We start from the raw sequence: 14450 nt of genomic DNA, 5'->3' as shown, positions 1-14450 counted from the left end.
GAGGTTTCATCACATGATAATCTTTAATTAAAGATTAATCTTTAATTCCTGGAGACTCCAGGACAACCCTCACTCAGCACTTTTCAGGCTGGACCCCTAATTTGTTAGCTATCTAGAGTTCTTGTTTAAAAATGAAATCTTGGGGCCTGATTCTCCCGCTTTGCCCCTTGTGTAGATATTTACCCGTGCAAAGCAGGTGCAAACACTGCCATCTGGAGAACTATGATCTTGTAGCATTGTTTGCCCACTTTGCACAGAGGTGAACATCTACACAAGGGGTAAAACAGGAGAGAACCAGGCCCTACCTATCTGCCTTTCTAAATTCCAGGCATTGCAGAAGAAAAGCAGCTATGAACACATACTGTATAAGGACCATGGATTCATAAGCTACTACCTGGAAATGGCTACAAGCACACACCTTTGCTAATTTTAGCAGAGTGGGAGTAAATGAGTCAAAAAACGGATTCCCCCTCCAATCACAAAAATTTGCATAAAACCCCCAACACACCTATTTTTTATTAACTACAATTTTAGACAAAGTTTTGTTAACCAGCTCTAGCAAGAGGTAAGGGACGGTGGTCCAGTTCACCGATCAGAATTCTTTCAGCTAGTCTCTGAGATGAAGCATTTCTGTTTATTGCATGCTAAACACTAGACTATTGTACAAACCATGTTTTTTTGGCTGAAGATGCCTCAAGCACACATGAGTTTTATGACCTTATTTGGAGAACATTTTCCTACAGGCATTGCTGTCTGGTGCTATAACATTTGATTCAAACAGTTCAGTGATTTGGCCTGTGCACGTAACCCTTTTTTTTTTTTGGTCTATGTTCAGTTCATTAGTAAACCTTGATTGTGTTTAGTAACTTTGTGTTAACCTCCTGTTAAAAGATTTATTTACCATTGAATTCTACCACCATTAATCACCTGCTTTAAAAAGGTAATTAATGGCAAACAAGTAAAAAAAAAAAATCCATTACCGATTTCCTTTCCTGTTTCAGCTCTTGCACAAAGCGTGCTAACTCCGCAGTGATCTGAGAAGTCATGTTCTCTGAAATGACTTCATGCTGGCCGGCATAGTCATTCATTTCATTCAAGGTGGCTAGGAAGGCTTTGCACGATGTGTACCTGCAAAGGACAAAAAATACACAATACTTTTAGTCCATTTGTTTTCAGGAACACATACTCCAAAGGGAACTTGCACTCTTCCCGGCATTCAGTATTACTACACAAGATGGGATCTTAGCACAAGTTCATTGACAGGAGTTTACTGAAAGAGAGCCTCCTACCATGCATTGGCAGTTCTAAGAAAATAACGATGACATAATAATAGTTTTACAGTGGCCTCTTATAAATATCAAAAGCATTTGGGCTCTACCAATCTAAAAACCATTCAAAAAATATCTTCTGGCTTCACTAACCATTATGGCCCTGATCCTGCTGTTTGCTGCACTCACGCATAGCAGCACACCTATCTCAGCGAATTGCAGGACAGGGGCCTAAATCATTAACATTTGGCTAATGTGAAACACATACTAGTAAATGAAAGAAAAAAAATACTTTCTAAGCATTATTTAGATGTGGATCAATCAAGTTTATCTAAAACCCCTTCAAGATAATGTTCGCTTTTTGCAAGGTGTTTGTCCTCAATACTTTGTGAGTTATTTCCCTCCATCCTCGTATCTCTTTAGCAGCTTCTAGTGATTGCCACATTTATTTTCCATGGGTGACAGATTCTGTAACACTGCATTCCATGTATTATTAAAAAAGGAAAAAAAATAAGCTTCCATGCATATGGTTAATTTCAGGAAGGCAGATTATATCATTGGCATGCAAAGAACTGAACCAACAGAGCAGCATTTAATGCCCCCAGGACAGGCTGGAGTGCTGATCAATTGGAAGAGAGAGCAGCTAAGGAGAGCTGCACTTCTAGATACTAGAATTATCCTGTTAGTGTCAGATGCTTGTTGCAGCTTCCCATGCTAGGAGCCCATACATGATAGCAGTACTTAAAGGGACAAAGGTAATGGGTAGGGGTAGGAATAAAAGTGAGAGTAATAAGAAGGGGATGTGGGAAGTAAGTGAAGAGAGGCAACAGTGAGTGTGTGGGTGGGAGAGCAAACGTAATGGGGAGCAAAAGAAAAGTCTGAAAGAGAGGTAGCTACGCAAGGGGGGGCAGGGAACAGCAATAGCAAGGGAGAGAGACCAAAAAGGTATCCTTATTGAATCAGCTACACTTATCAGTCCTAGTCAAGCAGCACTGAATCCATCTATAAGAATTTGCAGTTAACTAACTTTGAAAATGCTGGGTGCCCTGATCTAAGACAAGAAATGTGAAGTTTAGGTCTGACAGCCTGTCATTTGGGAGATTCCCATTCTAGGATGCTCAGTTTGAAGAATTACTCTTGATCCAATCAATGTCAGAGTGATAATTTAATGTGTTCTATCATTATTTGCATACATTTCCTCCATGTCAGCCATTGGAGGAGCCGTTTGGAAGCAGCACTCCCTATCTGGCCAGCACCATTCTAGCTGTCCTTGCCACTAGAGATACCATCTGGGTGTCTGGGTCAAGTGGGGACAGTTGAGGCAACACAACAATCTCCAGCAGCACCAAGTCAGGCACCCAGCTCTGCCCCATGAGATGTGGAATCCAGCTGAGGAAATTTTCCTCCTTTCACCCTATTCCCCATGAATTGCCCATTCCTCCACTGACTGATGTCATAACTTTACTCTTCATCCATTTAATAAAATAGACTGGACAACATAACTGGATTCTGCATATTTAAAGCTCTGCACTAACATTCTGGGACTGATTCTTCCACTGAAATCAATGGGAGTTTAGCCACAGAGTTCAAAGAAATCAAGATTAAGCCTCAGTTAATAAGGCTCGGATTTTCCAAGGGGCCTAAAAAATATTAGGCACCCAATGTCCACTGATGTTCAATGGGAGCTGGGTGCTTAAGGACCAAATTTAAACCCCCTTGAGCTTTACTATTAAGCCATAATTAGCAGATAGGCCTTTTGTACAGCTATGTCTACATTTACAGAGGCGAGTAGAGTACACATGCTGCAAGCCCAGCTAGCATGGGTATGAACAGCAGTGTAGACAGTGGGGTTCTGCTTAGGCCAGTAGAGTACAGACATGCCAGAACCTTCCTTAAGTTATATACCCTACTCAGCTTGCTATATGTCCAAGCAGTACCTCCCCCATCTACAATGCTATTTTTAGCAGTGTAGCGTCCGGCTGCCTCCCCACCTCAGTGGAGTCTTTACTCCTGCAGCAGAGAAAGGCTCTAGCAGAGGGGAGGCAATGGGGAAAGGCTCTGGCAGCTCCAGCCTGCTGGTGACTTTCCCCAAGCCTCCTCACTGCCTGGGAGCCTTTCACTGCCCAGTGTAGCTACACATCATAGTGGGGATGCAGCCTGCTTTTCACTGTGACATGTAGCTACACAGATCCTACCACTGGCTGCAAGTGTAGACAAGGCCTATTTCTAGGACTTCTATATTCTTCTATCACACTTGCTGCTCGATAATTTACTCCCCTCTCTCTACCCACCAAGACACATCCCCATCCATAGGCTGATAATGAGCATACTTGTATTCTTCCTCTTCTTTGGAGTTCTTTTTGGGTTGATATTTCTTTGAAAGGTTCCTGAAATTAAAAACAAGCAAACAAATAAATAAGTTGTATCTTAAAATGACCAGATAGTCTCCACATCCTTCCACACTCGCATCACTCCAGCATTAGTTGTAATGATTTGATACATTATTATTACTACTGTATTTATTATTTGTATTGCAGTAGTGCCCAAAGGCCAGTCCCCCGTTGTGCTAGGCACCTCACAAACATGTAACAGAGACAGTTCCTGCCCTGAAGATTTTACAATCTAAGTCTCTCTCTCTACTCAATGCTTTTTGTTAGCCTAACACGCAAACACACTAGCAAATCCATGGCCACCACGGCTGTAACTATGCTGCACATCCTGAACATCATGGTGGCAATGGTAACTGAACTCAGATTGTCCTGCTCCATAAGCACATGCCTTGTCTACTTGAGCAAAAGAAGAACCTCCTGCAGCTATTAGAGGTATTAGGCCTGTGACATGCAGTTGAGCTGTTCTGATTCCATCCAGGAAAGAGCAGCAGTACGTATAAACACCAAGCAGCCCATTACAGTATGATTAGCTATACTGGACACCACCAGTGGTCCACTGAGTCTAGTAATCCCCCTCAGGCTGTGGCCTCTGCTTAATGCATAGAAGGAAGGTGAAGAAACACTGGCCAGCTGTTGGATGCTGCACAGATGGGATAAGGGGGAATTCCTTCTTAATTGCTGTGGTGATCATCTGATGCAGTGGGAAACAGGAAACCTGATTACCCCATTTTATCACATATAATTCTACACATTATTGGTCATCAAATTATCCACTCTCTTGTAAAATCCTACTGTGTTATTTGACTGCTTGTGTCTGGGACAGAGAAGTCAAAGGTAACGGGCTTAAGCAGCTCTCTCCTAGAAACCAGGCACTACAAAGCCCTAGCCAATGGCAAATCTAGAGTTTAACATTCTATATGCCAGCCACTCACTCAGTGGAGCTCCTCAGTGCTGACAGCTTCAGAGTTTTAACATTCTCCTTTTCACAGGGATATTTGTCCCCTACAGTCAGTCTGGCATAGCTCACAGAGTATCTTTGGAAAATGCAGACTAGATAGGATGATCAATAAACCTGCCATGGTGATTTTTTCAGGGCTTCAATGCAGAATGGGAGGCAACGTATTGAAACCAAACAAAGTTCTGTTTATACAGGAACCTGCCATTTCATATTGTCCCACTTCAGTTTCATAACGCTAAACAATCACGGTTCCCATAACAAACCCCTCTCCATTCCTCACTTTCAGTGGTACTTATTTCCTTCTTTGCTAACTGTCTGCAGTTCCCATTTCCTCTTTTGCAAAGACAACTTTATTATTCACCCTAAGCAAGCAGCTTCCATCAAACTGCTTTTACTTCTCCATTTTCTTTCTTTCTTTACACTTTAACGTAAGGGTACAGTGGAGATGCAGCCAAGGAAACCAGCCAAAACCTATTCAACAACATCTGTAAACTTATACTTTTCAAAATAGGAGCCCGGGAGGATGGGGGGGGGGGAAGAGGACACCAAAAAAGCTCCCCAAGGAAGAAAAGTGCAGAGCGAGATTTTATCGTCCATACCCAAGAGGTCACTTGATGAAGGATACTAAGGGCTTGTCTACACTTACCGGGGGATTGATGCACGGCAATCGATGCATCAGCAGTCATTTAGCGGGTCTAGAGATCAGAGATCATATCAGCAGTTGTCTCTCTACAGCTGATTTCAAAGGGCTGCTCCTTGGATGGATGGATGGGCTAGTCCAGATTAGGTCTTCTTTTCCCTTGGGGACTTAATGCATCATATGTGTGACACTGCCTGACTCCCAGTGAAGGTAACAGGAGTTGTGCCAGAGTGAAAACTGCATCAGGACCTCAGGAGGTGTTCATGCTCTATATCGGGGTAGGCAACCTATGGCACGGGTGCTGAAGGTGGCATGCAAGCTGAATTTCAATAGCACTCACATTGCCCCGCTCCTGGCCATAGGTCCGGAGGGGGGGGGCGCTCTGCATTTTAATTTAATTTTAAATGAAGCTTCTTAAACATTTTAAAAACCTTATTTACTTTACATACACCAGTAGTTTAGTTACATACTATAGACTTATAGAAAGAGACCTTCTAAAAATGTTAAAATGTATGACTGGCATGCAGAACCTTAAATTCGAGTGAATAAATGAAGACTCGGCACACCACTTCTGAAAGATTGCTGACCCCACTCTATACTGTGGCCTGCTCTTCTCTAAACCATATTTCCCCATATAACTTCCCTGCCAAATTTTCCTCCCCAAGGTTCCACATCTGACTGACACATACAGCTTTCACCTTGTCACTGACAGCAAGATAATGTAAATATATTTATGGCATTGTGTCATTAAAGGACACAAATTCATGAAACATTAAGGTCCATTTACTAACAGCAACTTCTATACCTTAATGATAAAACATATCCACAACAAGTATAGCTGATAAGATTACTGGTCTGTCTATGGCAGATTTTCTAGAGAAGGCCTGTCCTGAATTCAGGAATAATTGCAGAGGAGGATTCACAGGGTGAATATCCTTCACAGTCCTAGTCAGTATTATGACATTTAATAATGTCACATGCAATTTCAAGTGTCCCCATGGGAAAAGGGGTGAGAGCAAGAGAGGCATCATAAAATCATAGAATATCAGGGTTGGAAGAGAGCTCAGGAGATCATCTAGTCCAACCCCCTGCTCAAAGCAGGACCAATCCCCAAAAGGCCCCCTCAAGGATTGAACTCACAACCCTGGATTTAGCAGGCCAATGATCAAACCACTGAGCTATCCCTCCTCCCTAGTGAGTGAGCATAGACAATTCCTATGCTGGAGTACCCAGACTTTCCATATTCTAATCCCAGCTCCACCACTGGAGCTCATCGCTATAGGGCCACAGACAATTCTGTTAACGTCTCTCTGCCTACCCCAACTGTAAAATGGCCATAATAATATTTTCCAGCTTCATACAGTTGTTCTGTGTTAATGGCTATAAAATGGCATACAAGTGGTATTGGTCAAGTCTTTGCCCTTGGGGCTCCCAGAGTGCATTCACTGGGACAGTAGCTCCCCACTTTCAAAAGGTGCTCCCTGCCAGCCAGCTCCATCTGCCAGGGGAGTGGTGAACCTGCCCTCATTCCACCTCTCCCCATCCCTTTTGACCACCTAACATACATGGAGCACTAGGAGGGAGTATGGACTGTGCTCCCACACGTGGTTCTGGCCACACCCTGCAAAATGAGAGGTGGAGAATCTTCTTACGTTCCTCACTACTTGCACAAACACACTGAGGCCAGCCAGAATCCACTTCATTTTTAGCATCTCTATTCCCTCTTATGCCTCTTCCAAATAAAGGATGCTCTAAACCAGCAAACTCCGCCCTTGTTAGCCTAAATATTAAACATGGCAGTTTAAACCAAAGCATATTACTGCTGCAGGAATTCAGGAAGCAGTTATGCATGTCCAAGGTACATAGTGCCATTGGGATCCTGTGGGGAATGCCTGCTCTCTTGTTTCTCAGTATGGCTTAATTTGTTCATTCATGGGGCAACAAATGAGGGGGATAAGAAAAATGCATACAAAAGACTAAATACTCTAATAAGACATTTTCACCAAAGAAAACATGCACCATCTCCTAGCATTTCAGTTGCCTAATTAATCCTGACGTGTCCAGTAGTCATCTCTGTGTGAGCCTCCAACTGTGCAGAATCACCTTAAAACTGCATGAAAAGCACCAAACTGAGCACATTTTCATGCAAAGGATTAGAAAGTGTATGACAAGGATCAGCAGCTGGATTAAACAAACATGTTTATCACATTGTGTCAGCTGGTTTTTTGTTTGTTTTGTTTTGTTTTACTAAGACAAAACTAAAAGTTGGGAACTGTAACCACAGCGCTACACAGTCAGTGGGAAATGTTTTCTCGTGTAAGGCTTGACCCTTCAAGGGACTGAAGCATACTAGCCTAATGCTGTAAGCAACATGCTTAAAGTTAAGCATGTGACCAGCCCTGCTGAAATCAATGGGATTATTCACATTTAAAACTAGGCATCTGCTTCAACGTAGTGCTGGATCAGGGTCAAGAGCATTCACTACTTTGCATGACAAGCCCCTATAGTATTTGCACTATAGAAATTCATTTTGTAGTAGGGTGTGAAGCTTTCCTCTATTTGGTAGTACCAGTTAATTCTTAAACGTTCATAGTGTTTGAAATGCTCTTTTATACCTATCGTTCTTAGAGCTATCTACACATCTCTGCAGGAAACTAAGCTAGTGTCTGTGGTATCTGAGAACCTTGGCCCTTTGATACTCTGAGCTTGTCCTCTATTAAATAAAATCAGATGGGGGAGCTGATACCCTTTGAACTTCCAGATCAAACCACTAAACATGTCAAGACTCAAATAAGGGTAAAAACACAGTTCAAGAACTACTGATGTTGGATCAATTTATTTTAGCATTTTTTCCCTAAAGTCTTGGTTTAATGATTCAATATTTATGATATAAATAGCTTGTAATCATATGAGTAAGAGAACCATCAGTTTGAGCAAGGTGTGAATTTAGGTCTAAAATCAGGAATAGTTAGAAGTAAATCTCAAAGACTGAAATTCTCCCCTTTGCAGAGCACTTATGCGTTACTTAAGTGGGACTTAAACAATGCATAGACCTTGTGCTGTTCATTTGTATTCCTGGGTGACAATCCCAGATAGAATATGCATCAAGGCTAGAAAGCTGTGTGTGGATGGCCCATCAAGGACACTCAGCTCTCACAATGGGGCATTGAAGAAATGCATCCGGTCCAAATGGCTCTTCCTGAAGATGCTTCAGACAATGAGGGGCCAGTGGCCACCTCTGTGAGTCAGCAAACCACGTAAGGACATATGATATGCTCATATCACCCTGGACTCCATCTTGGACCAGTAAGTTTCCACAAACAGCAGCTGTGGACTTTGTTTGGGACAGTGAACTTCCATGCATATAGGGTTGCCAGATGTCCAGTTTTTGACCAGAATGCCCAGTTAAAAATGGACCGTGCTGACTGGGACATTAAATGTCCAGTTGGCGGTGCTGTGGAGCTAAGGCAGGCTAGTCCCTACCTCTCCTGGCACCATGCTGTGCCCCGGAAGTGGCCAGCAGGTCCGGCTCCTAGGAGGGGGGATCAGGGGACTCCACGCGCTACCCCTGCTTTGAGCACCAGCGTCGCACTCCCACTGACCGGGTATCACGGCCAATGGGACTGGGGGGGCGCAATATCTGGGTGAGAGCAGCGCGAGGAGCCTCCTGGCCCTCCACCTAGGAGCTGGACCTGCTGGCCGCTTCCTGGGTGCAGCATGGTGTGAGGACAGGCAGAGAGCCTGCCTTAGTCTCGCTGCGCCGCTGACTGGGAGCCACCCGAGGTAAGGCCACATTCCAACCCCCACCCCAGCCATCAGCCCCCCTCCCCAAACCCAGAGCCCCTTACTGCACACCAAACCCCTCATCCCCAGCCCAAGCCTGAACCCACTCCTGCATCCTAATCCCCTGCCTCAATCCCTCAGCTCCACCTCCAGCCTGGAGTCCCCTCCAACACCCTGAACCCCTCATATTTGGCCCCACCCTAGAGCCTGCATCCCCAGATAGATCCCTTACCCTCTCTGGCACCCCAACCCCCTGCCCCAGCCCAGTGAAAGTGAGTGAGGGTTGGGGAGCATGAGCCACCAAGGAAGGGGGAATGCAGTGAGCAGGGGGTTGGGCCTTGGGGAATGGGGAGGGCTAGGGGGTTTGGTTTTGTGTGATTAGAAAGCTGGCAACCCTACATGCACGTGGCAGAGGATATAAAAAGGCAACTGAGACATCTCCATTTTGTCTTCATTTCCTGCTTCATTTCTCTGGACTGAATTTCTAACAAGGAAGCTTTGAACATGGACTGATAACCCCCAATCTGTTTGAGTGATTCCACAAACTTTTGCAAGTTAGCAGTTTATTCCATTACTGCTGTGATGCTGATTTAAGAACAATGAAAACCATTTGTATGTTATATATGATCCTTTAACTGTTCAAGAACTCTCCTCTTCTTCCTTTTTTCAATTATTATAAAACCGTTACTTTTAGTTACTAAAGGATTGGCATCAGCATGATTATTGGTAAGATCTGAGTTATATATTCACCTGGCTAAGAGGGTGATCCCTTGGGATTGGAAGGACCCTGTATCTGATTAAACTTGTTTTCAGTAACCATTCATCATCAAGTCCATCGGCTCAAGCCAAGGGATGGAATGCCTAAGAATACTTCATTTTTGTCTTCTTGTTAACCAGTGTGGTGATACAGAAGTTCACTTTTATAACTGGCTTGGTATACTCTAATGATAGAATAACCACCAGTTTGGGGTTAGTCTGCCCTATTTCTCGGCAGTCTTTCCTGAATTTGGCATTCTCAACAGTGTCATAATTTAACATTTAAATTGTTTATTAAATATAAAAACAGGTTTATTTTAAAAATAAACCTATTTAAAAACTAAATTTCAAGTTATGACCAACCCATGTGAAGGCCTAAACTTATTATATCAGAATTGTTTAAATTAAATTTAAAAAACAAAAACATTAAGCAGTACATATTTACTGCAAAGTTTTAAAGAAAATCAAACCACTGAACTTGTGGAAGTCACTGGCTAAATACCTGGGACCAGAGTTTGCTGAAGCGTTAAACCAGCCTTTGACAGCAGTAACCTCTTCTGCAGGTGCAGTGTGAATATTTTCTTAATTTCAATTTATTCAGTTAGTTCAGTTCAATTACTAGTTCATTCAAAGTTATGAAACCTTCTGAGAGTTAAAAAAAGCAGGGAAGTTTGATTTCCTCTTTCAATCTATGAAGAAAAGCTAAGTGTGAGAGGATGAGATCCATCAGTTCTAAAATGTTGAAGGACTCTGTGACTAGAAACAATCAGTTCAATTCACTAACTACAGATAATACTTCCTTTGTTTAATGTAAGTTTTCAATGCAAAACATTTTTGATAAATTTTTTTCTTTTGTATCCAGCACATTTAAAGTAGTTTTAATATAATTAAAAAAATTAAAAACGGTGCGTTTGTGCATTTTTAATTCATTTGAATTTCCATTCAAATGCAGCTTGACACGAATCACAGGTACAACAGTAATCATCTAGAAAATGAGCAGTGCATCATTCAACATTTTCTAGCATAATAAAAAAATGTAAGAAAGTAAATGGAATAAATGGAAAGTAAATGGAATCAGTTAAGCTATATAACTGCTTAAATAAATGTGCGCAGACATAGCGTATCCTCCTAGTTGGCAAAAAGAAATACCAAATTAAGTGTAAAGGCTACATTTATTTGCAAATCAACCTGTTTTAATGGTTACCAATCAATGAGAATCAGTCTTTCTTTAGGAAAATAACTGAAAAATATAAATGCAATACAATTAAAAACTGATTATTTAAATTGCTTTGATTTAAATCAGTTTATCCCAAGGCAAACAATACATTCTTCTTCAGCAGTCAGTAAGTACATGACGGGCTTTCTCCAGACACCAGCTCATTATACAATTACAGGTCCTGCATATGGCAAGTCACACAGATATGAAAGGTCATTTTCTCTCAAGCACAGCTATTTAGCAGAAACATCACGAACCTCCCACACTTTGTATGGGTATTATGCCTTGGTATTAGAGATAGGCCAGAACCTCATACCTGAATCCCTTTGAATTTTGGGGAGTAGGGAAGAGTTTGGATCTAAATCTCTAGGTTCACTGCAGATTGTAAACAAGTAGTGTCAACGTTTGTCCCCCACTCTGAACTTTAGGGTACAGATGTGGGGACCTGCACGGACACATCTAAGCTTAATTACTAGCTTAGATCTGGTAACACTGCCAACATCCAGAAATTTTAGTGTCTGGAACACTTCTTGTCCCCCCAAAACCTTCCCCTCCCTGGGCAGCCTTGAGAGGCTTTTTCACCAAGTTCCCGGTGAACACCAATCCAACCCCTTGGATTTTAACACAAGGGGAATTTAACCATCCCCTCCTCCTTTCCCACACCAATTCCTGGTGAGTCCAGATCCAATCCCCTTGGATCTTAAAACAAGGAACAATCAATCAGGTTCTTAAAAAGAAAGCTTTTAACTAAAGAAAAGAAAGGTAAAAATCATCTCTGTAAAATCAGGACGGAAAATACTTTACAGGGTAATCAGATTTATATAGCCCAAAGGAACCCCCTCTACCCTTAGGTTCAAAGTTACAGCAAACAGAGGTAAAATCCTCTTAGCAAACAGGAACATTTACAAGTTGAGAAAACAAAAATAAGACTAACCCGCCTTGCCTGGCTGTTACTTACAAGTTTGAAACTTGAGAGACTGATTCAGAAAGATTTAGAGAGCCTGGATTGACATCTGGTCCCTCTTAGTCCCACGAGCAAACAACCCCCAAAACAAAGAGCACAAACAAAAGACTTCCCCCCCACCAAGATTTGAAAGTATCTTGTCTCCTTATTGGTCCTCTGGTCAGGTGTCAGCCAGGTTTACTGAACTTCTTAACCCTTTACAGGTAAAAGAGACATTAACCCTTAACTATCCATTTATGACAGGTAGGATCTTTTCTTCTGGTTCCAGTTCAGATACATCCACTTACTCATTTAGGAGGGCTGTACTCATGAGATTTGGACCAATAAACTGGAAGTTCTCATGAGATTTTTCTATGAGTTCCACCATTCAAGCTGCATTCACAATTTTGCTGCCCTTTTGGGCTCATCTGGACTGCTAATGAGATTTTCAAGCAATTGAATTCAAATCAATGCCTTGATTCAGCCTCAAGGCTGAACTCTCATCACTCTGTGCATCCTTTCCTCAGCCTGTCTCTACTATCATGTACAAAGTTCCATGAACAGCCTTGCACTCAGACCAGAAACCATGAGTAAACTAGGGATGCTACTTTGCCACATACACAACACATTTACTTTGAGGAGGAATTTGCTCTAATTTCAAGTGTGTGAAATTAACTTGAACTTTTATTTTCTACTGTTTAAGCAACCCATTCTGCCTGCTAAACAGGATTTTTGTAAGCCAAGCAAATGGAGAGCTAAGGAAAGGGAAAAAAGTTGATACAGTATAACCTCAGAGTTACAAACACCAGAGTTACGAACTGACTGGTCAAACATATACCTCATTTGGAACTGGAAGTATGCAATCAGGCAGCAGCAGAGACATCTCCCCCCACCCCCACCTCAAAAAAAGGCAAATACAGTACAGTACTGTGTTAAGTGTAAACTAGTAAAACAAATTTTAAAAATATTTGACAAAATTAGGAAACTGTTTCTGTGCTTGTTTCATTTAAATTAAGATGGTTAAAAGCAGCATTTTTCTTCTACATAGTAACGTTTCAAAGCTGTATTAAGTCAATATTTAGTTATAAACTTTTGAAAGAACCACCATAAGGTTTTGTTCAGAGTCACGAACATTTCAGAGTTACGAGCAACCCCTATTCCCACCACATTACTCACGTTCTTCTGAAATGAAGACATCAACTTACCTAAGTTGTTTTGCATAGCTGATTTCAATCTCCGTTCTTTCTTTTACAAACTTGATGTATTTTTCCAGAACATCAATTCCCCATTGTGTATGTTTTTCTAAGTTGTCAAACTGATCCTGCAGTGAAACAAATAGATAGTTTAGTCTCACTGAGTTTGGAGATAACTTAAAAAAACAACAATCCCCAAAAGGACACACCACTGAAGAGAAAGTATTGCTCATATTTTCCATGATTACAGCCAGGCATTTTTTGTAGCACAGGTTTTTATCAACCTAACCAAGTTCAGTTCCAGAGAGGCCAAGACAGTAACTCTCAAGCACTGCTTTATGAAACATAATTTCCGAAAGTTAGGCTTGTCATGTGACAGTTTCTGAGCACCAAGACATGCTTCAACAGAGATGTACAGAGTTGTACCTTTAGGACTGCATTAATCATATCACTACAGTTAACTGCTAAAAGACCCAGAAATTCAGAAATCCACTCTTAATTAACACCTCAGCTGTTTTTCTCAGGTTGATAACACATCATAGGTATCATCTGAAACTGTGTGGAGCCATTCCTCAAGATTTTCCTTTCAATAGTTGGCATTTATGGACCATCCTTCTACGGAACAGAGCTCACTTCCCATAGACCCTTATGTTTACTTATAAAATAGAAAACACACAAAACTGATACACAAAAACATGACTTTAGCTCCATTTACAGTAATCCTTCTTGTAAATCCACATTTACATACAGATGCTACTTTCGTCTTTAAATATTGCTGCTCCCCAAATGACTCATGTTTTCAATGTCTTCTGCATCAAAAAGCATCCCATGTGTCAGTTTGGAGTTTCCCAGATGCCAAGAGATTAGACAACAGCACATTCAGATTAATTACCAAATCATAATATGAGTTCTTTCTAGGGTCTAAAGAGCTAGTGCAAAAAATCTTAGCTTTACAAATTCTAGCTCTCGGATGTTACGTTGTCGCTATTTAATTTCATTATACGAACACAATACACAAGCCTAAGCTTCCCAGATCTAGCCTTCTGAAAATCATGATTCACAACGCAAAATCTAACAGGCCTCATTTTTTCCAGTATATCAGAATGCAGGTGATGATAGGATGAGCATCTCAATTATGTTCCTGACTGAGAAGCAGGGTGCGATAGAGCCAGCTTGCCAAAAATGGAATAGGTAGGGAAAGAGCACAAAAATTAAATCCTTAGTACCTTCCTGGTAATGTCCATACTAATCTGCAACAGGTAACATTTTAGCAGTTCATGTCTATATAATAACTTCATTGCAT

At 41.6% G+C, this 14450-nt stretch overlaps 1 protein-coding gene across 21 annotated transcripts in view; it reads right to left on the bottom strand.

Annotated features, from left to right (window-relative positions):
- FNBP1 (formin binding protein 1) overlaps nucleotides 1-14450 on the bottom strand; it is a 153822-nt gene that overhangs the window by 87082 nt on the left and 52290 nt on the right. For all 21 annotated transcript variants that reach the window (XM_050926111.1, XM_050926113.1, XM_050926112.1 and 18 more), the window contains exons 2-4: nucleotides 13160-13275; nucleotides 3599-3655; nucleotides 981-1128 (exon numbers count right to left, since the gene is read on the bottom strand). In XM_050926111.1, coding sequence (XP_050782068.1) covers nucleotides 981-1128; nucleotides 3599-3655; nucleotides 13160-13275 — 321 coding nt within the window. The remainder of the gene's footprint in view (nucleotides 1-980; nucleotides 1129-3598; nucleotides 3656-13159; nucleotides 13276-14450) is intronic.

This window comes from Gopherus flavomarginatus, chromosome 17 (assembly GCF_025201925.1).
Source record: "Gopherus flavomarginatus isolate rGopFla2 chromosome 17, rGopFla2.mat.asm, whole genome shotgun sequence".
NCBI lineage: Eukaryota > Metazoa > Chordata > Testudines > Testudinidae > Gopherus > Gopherus flavomarginatus.
The sequence above is the reverse complement of the archived record's forward strand: the minus strand, read 5'-3'. Positions and strand labels throughout refer to the sequence as shown.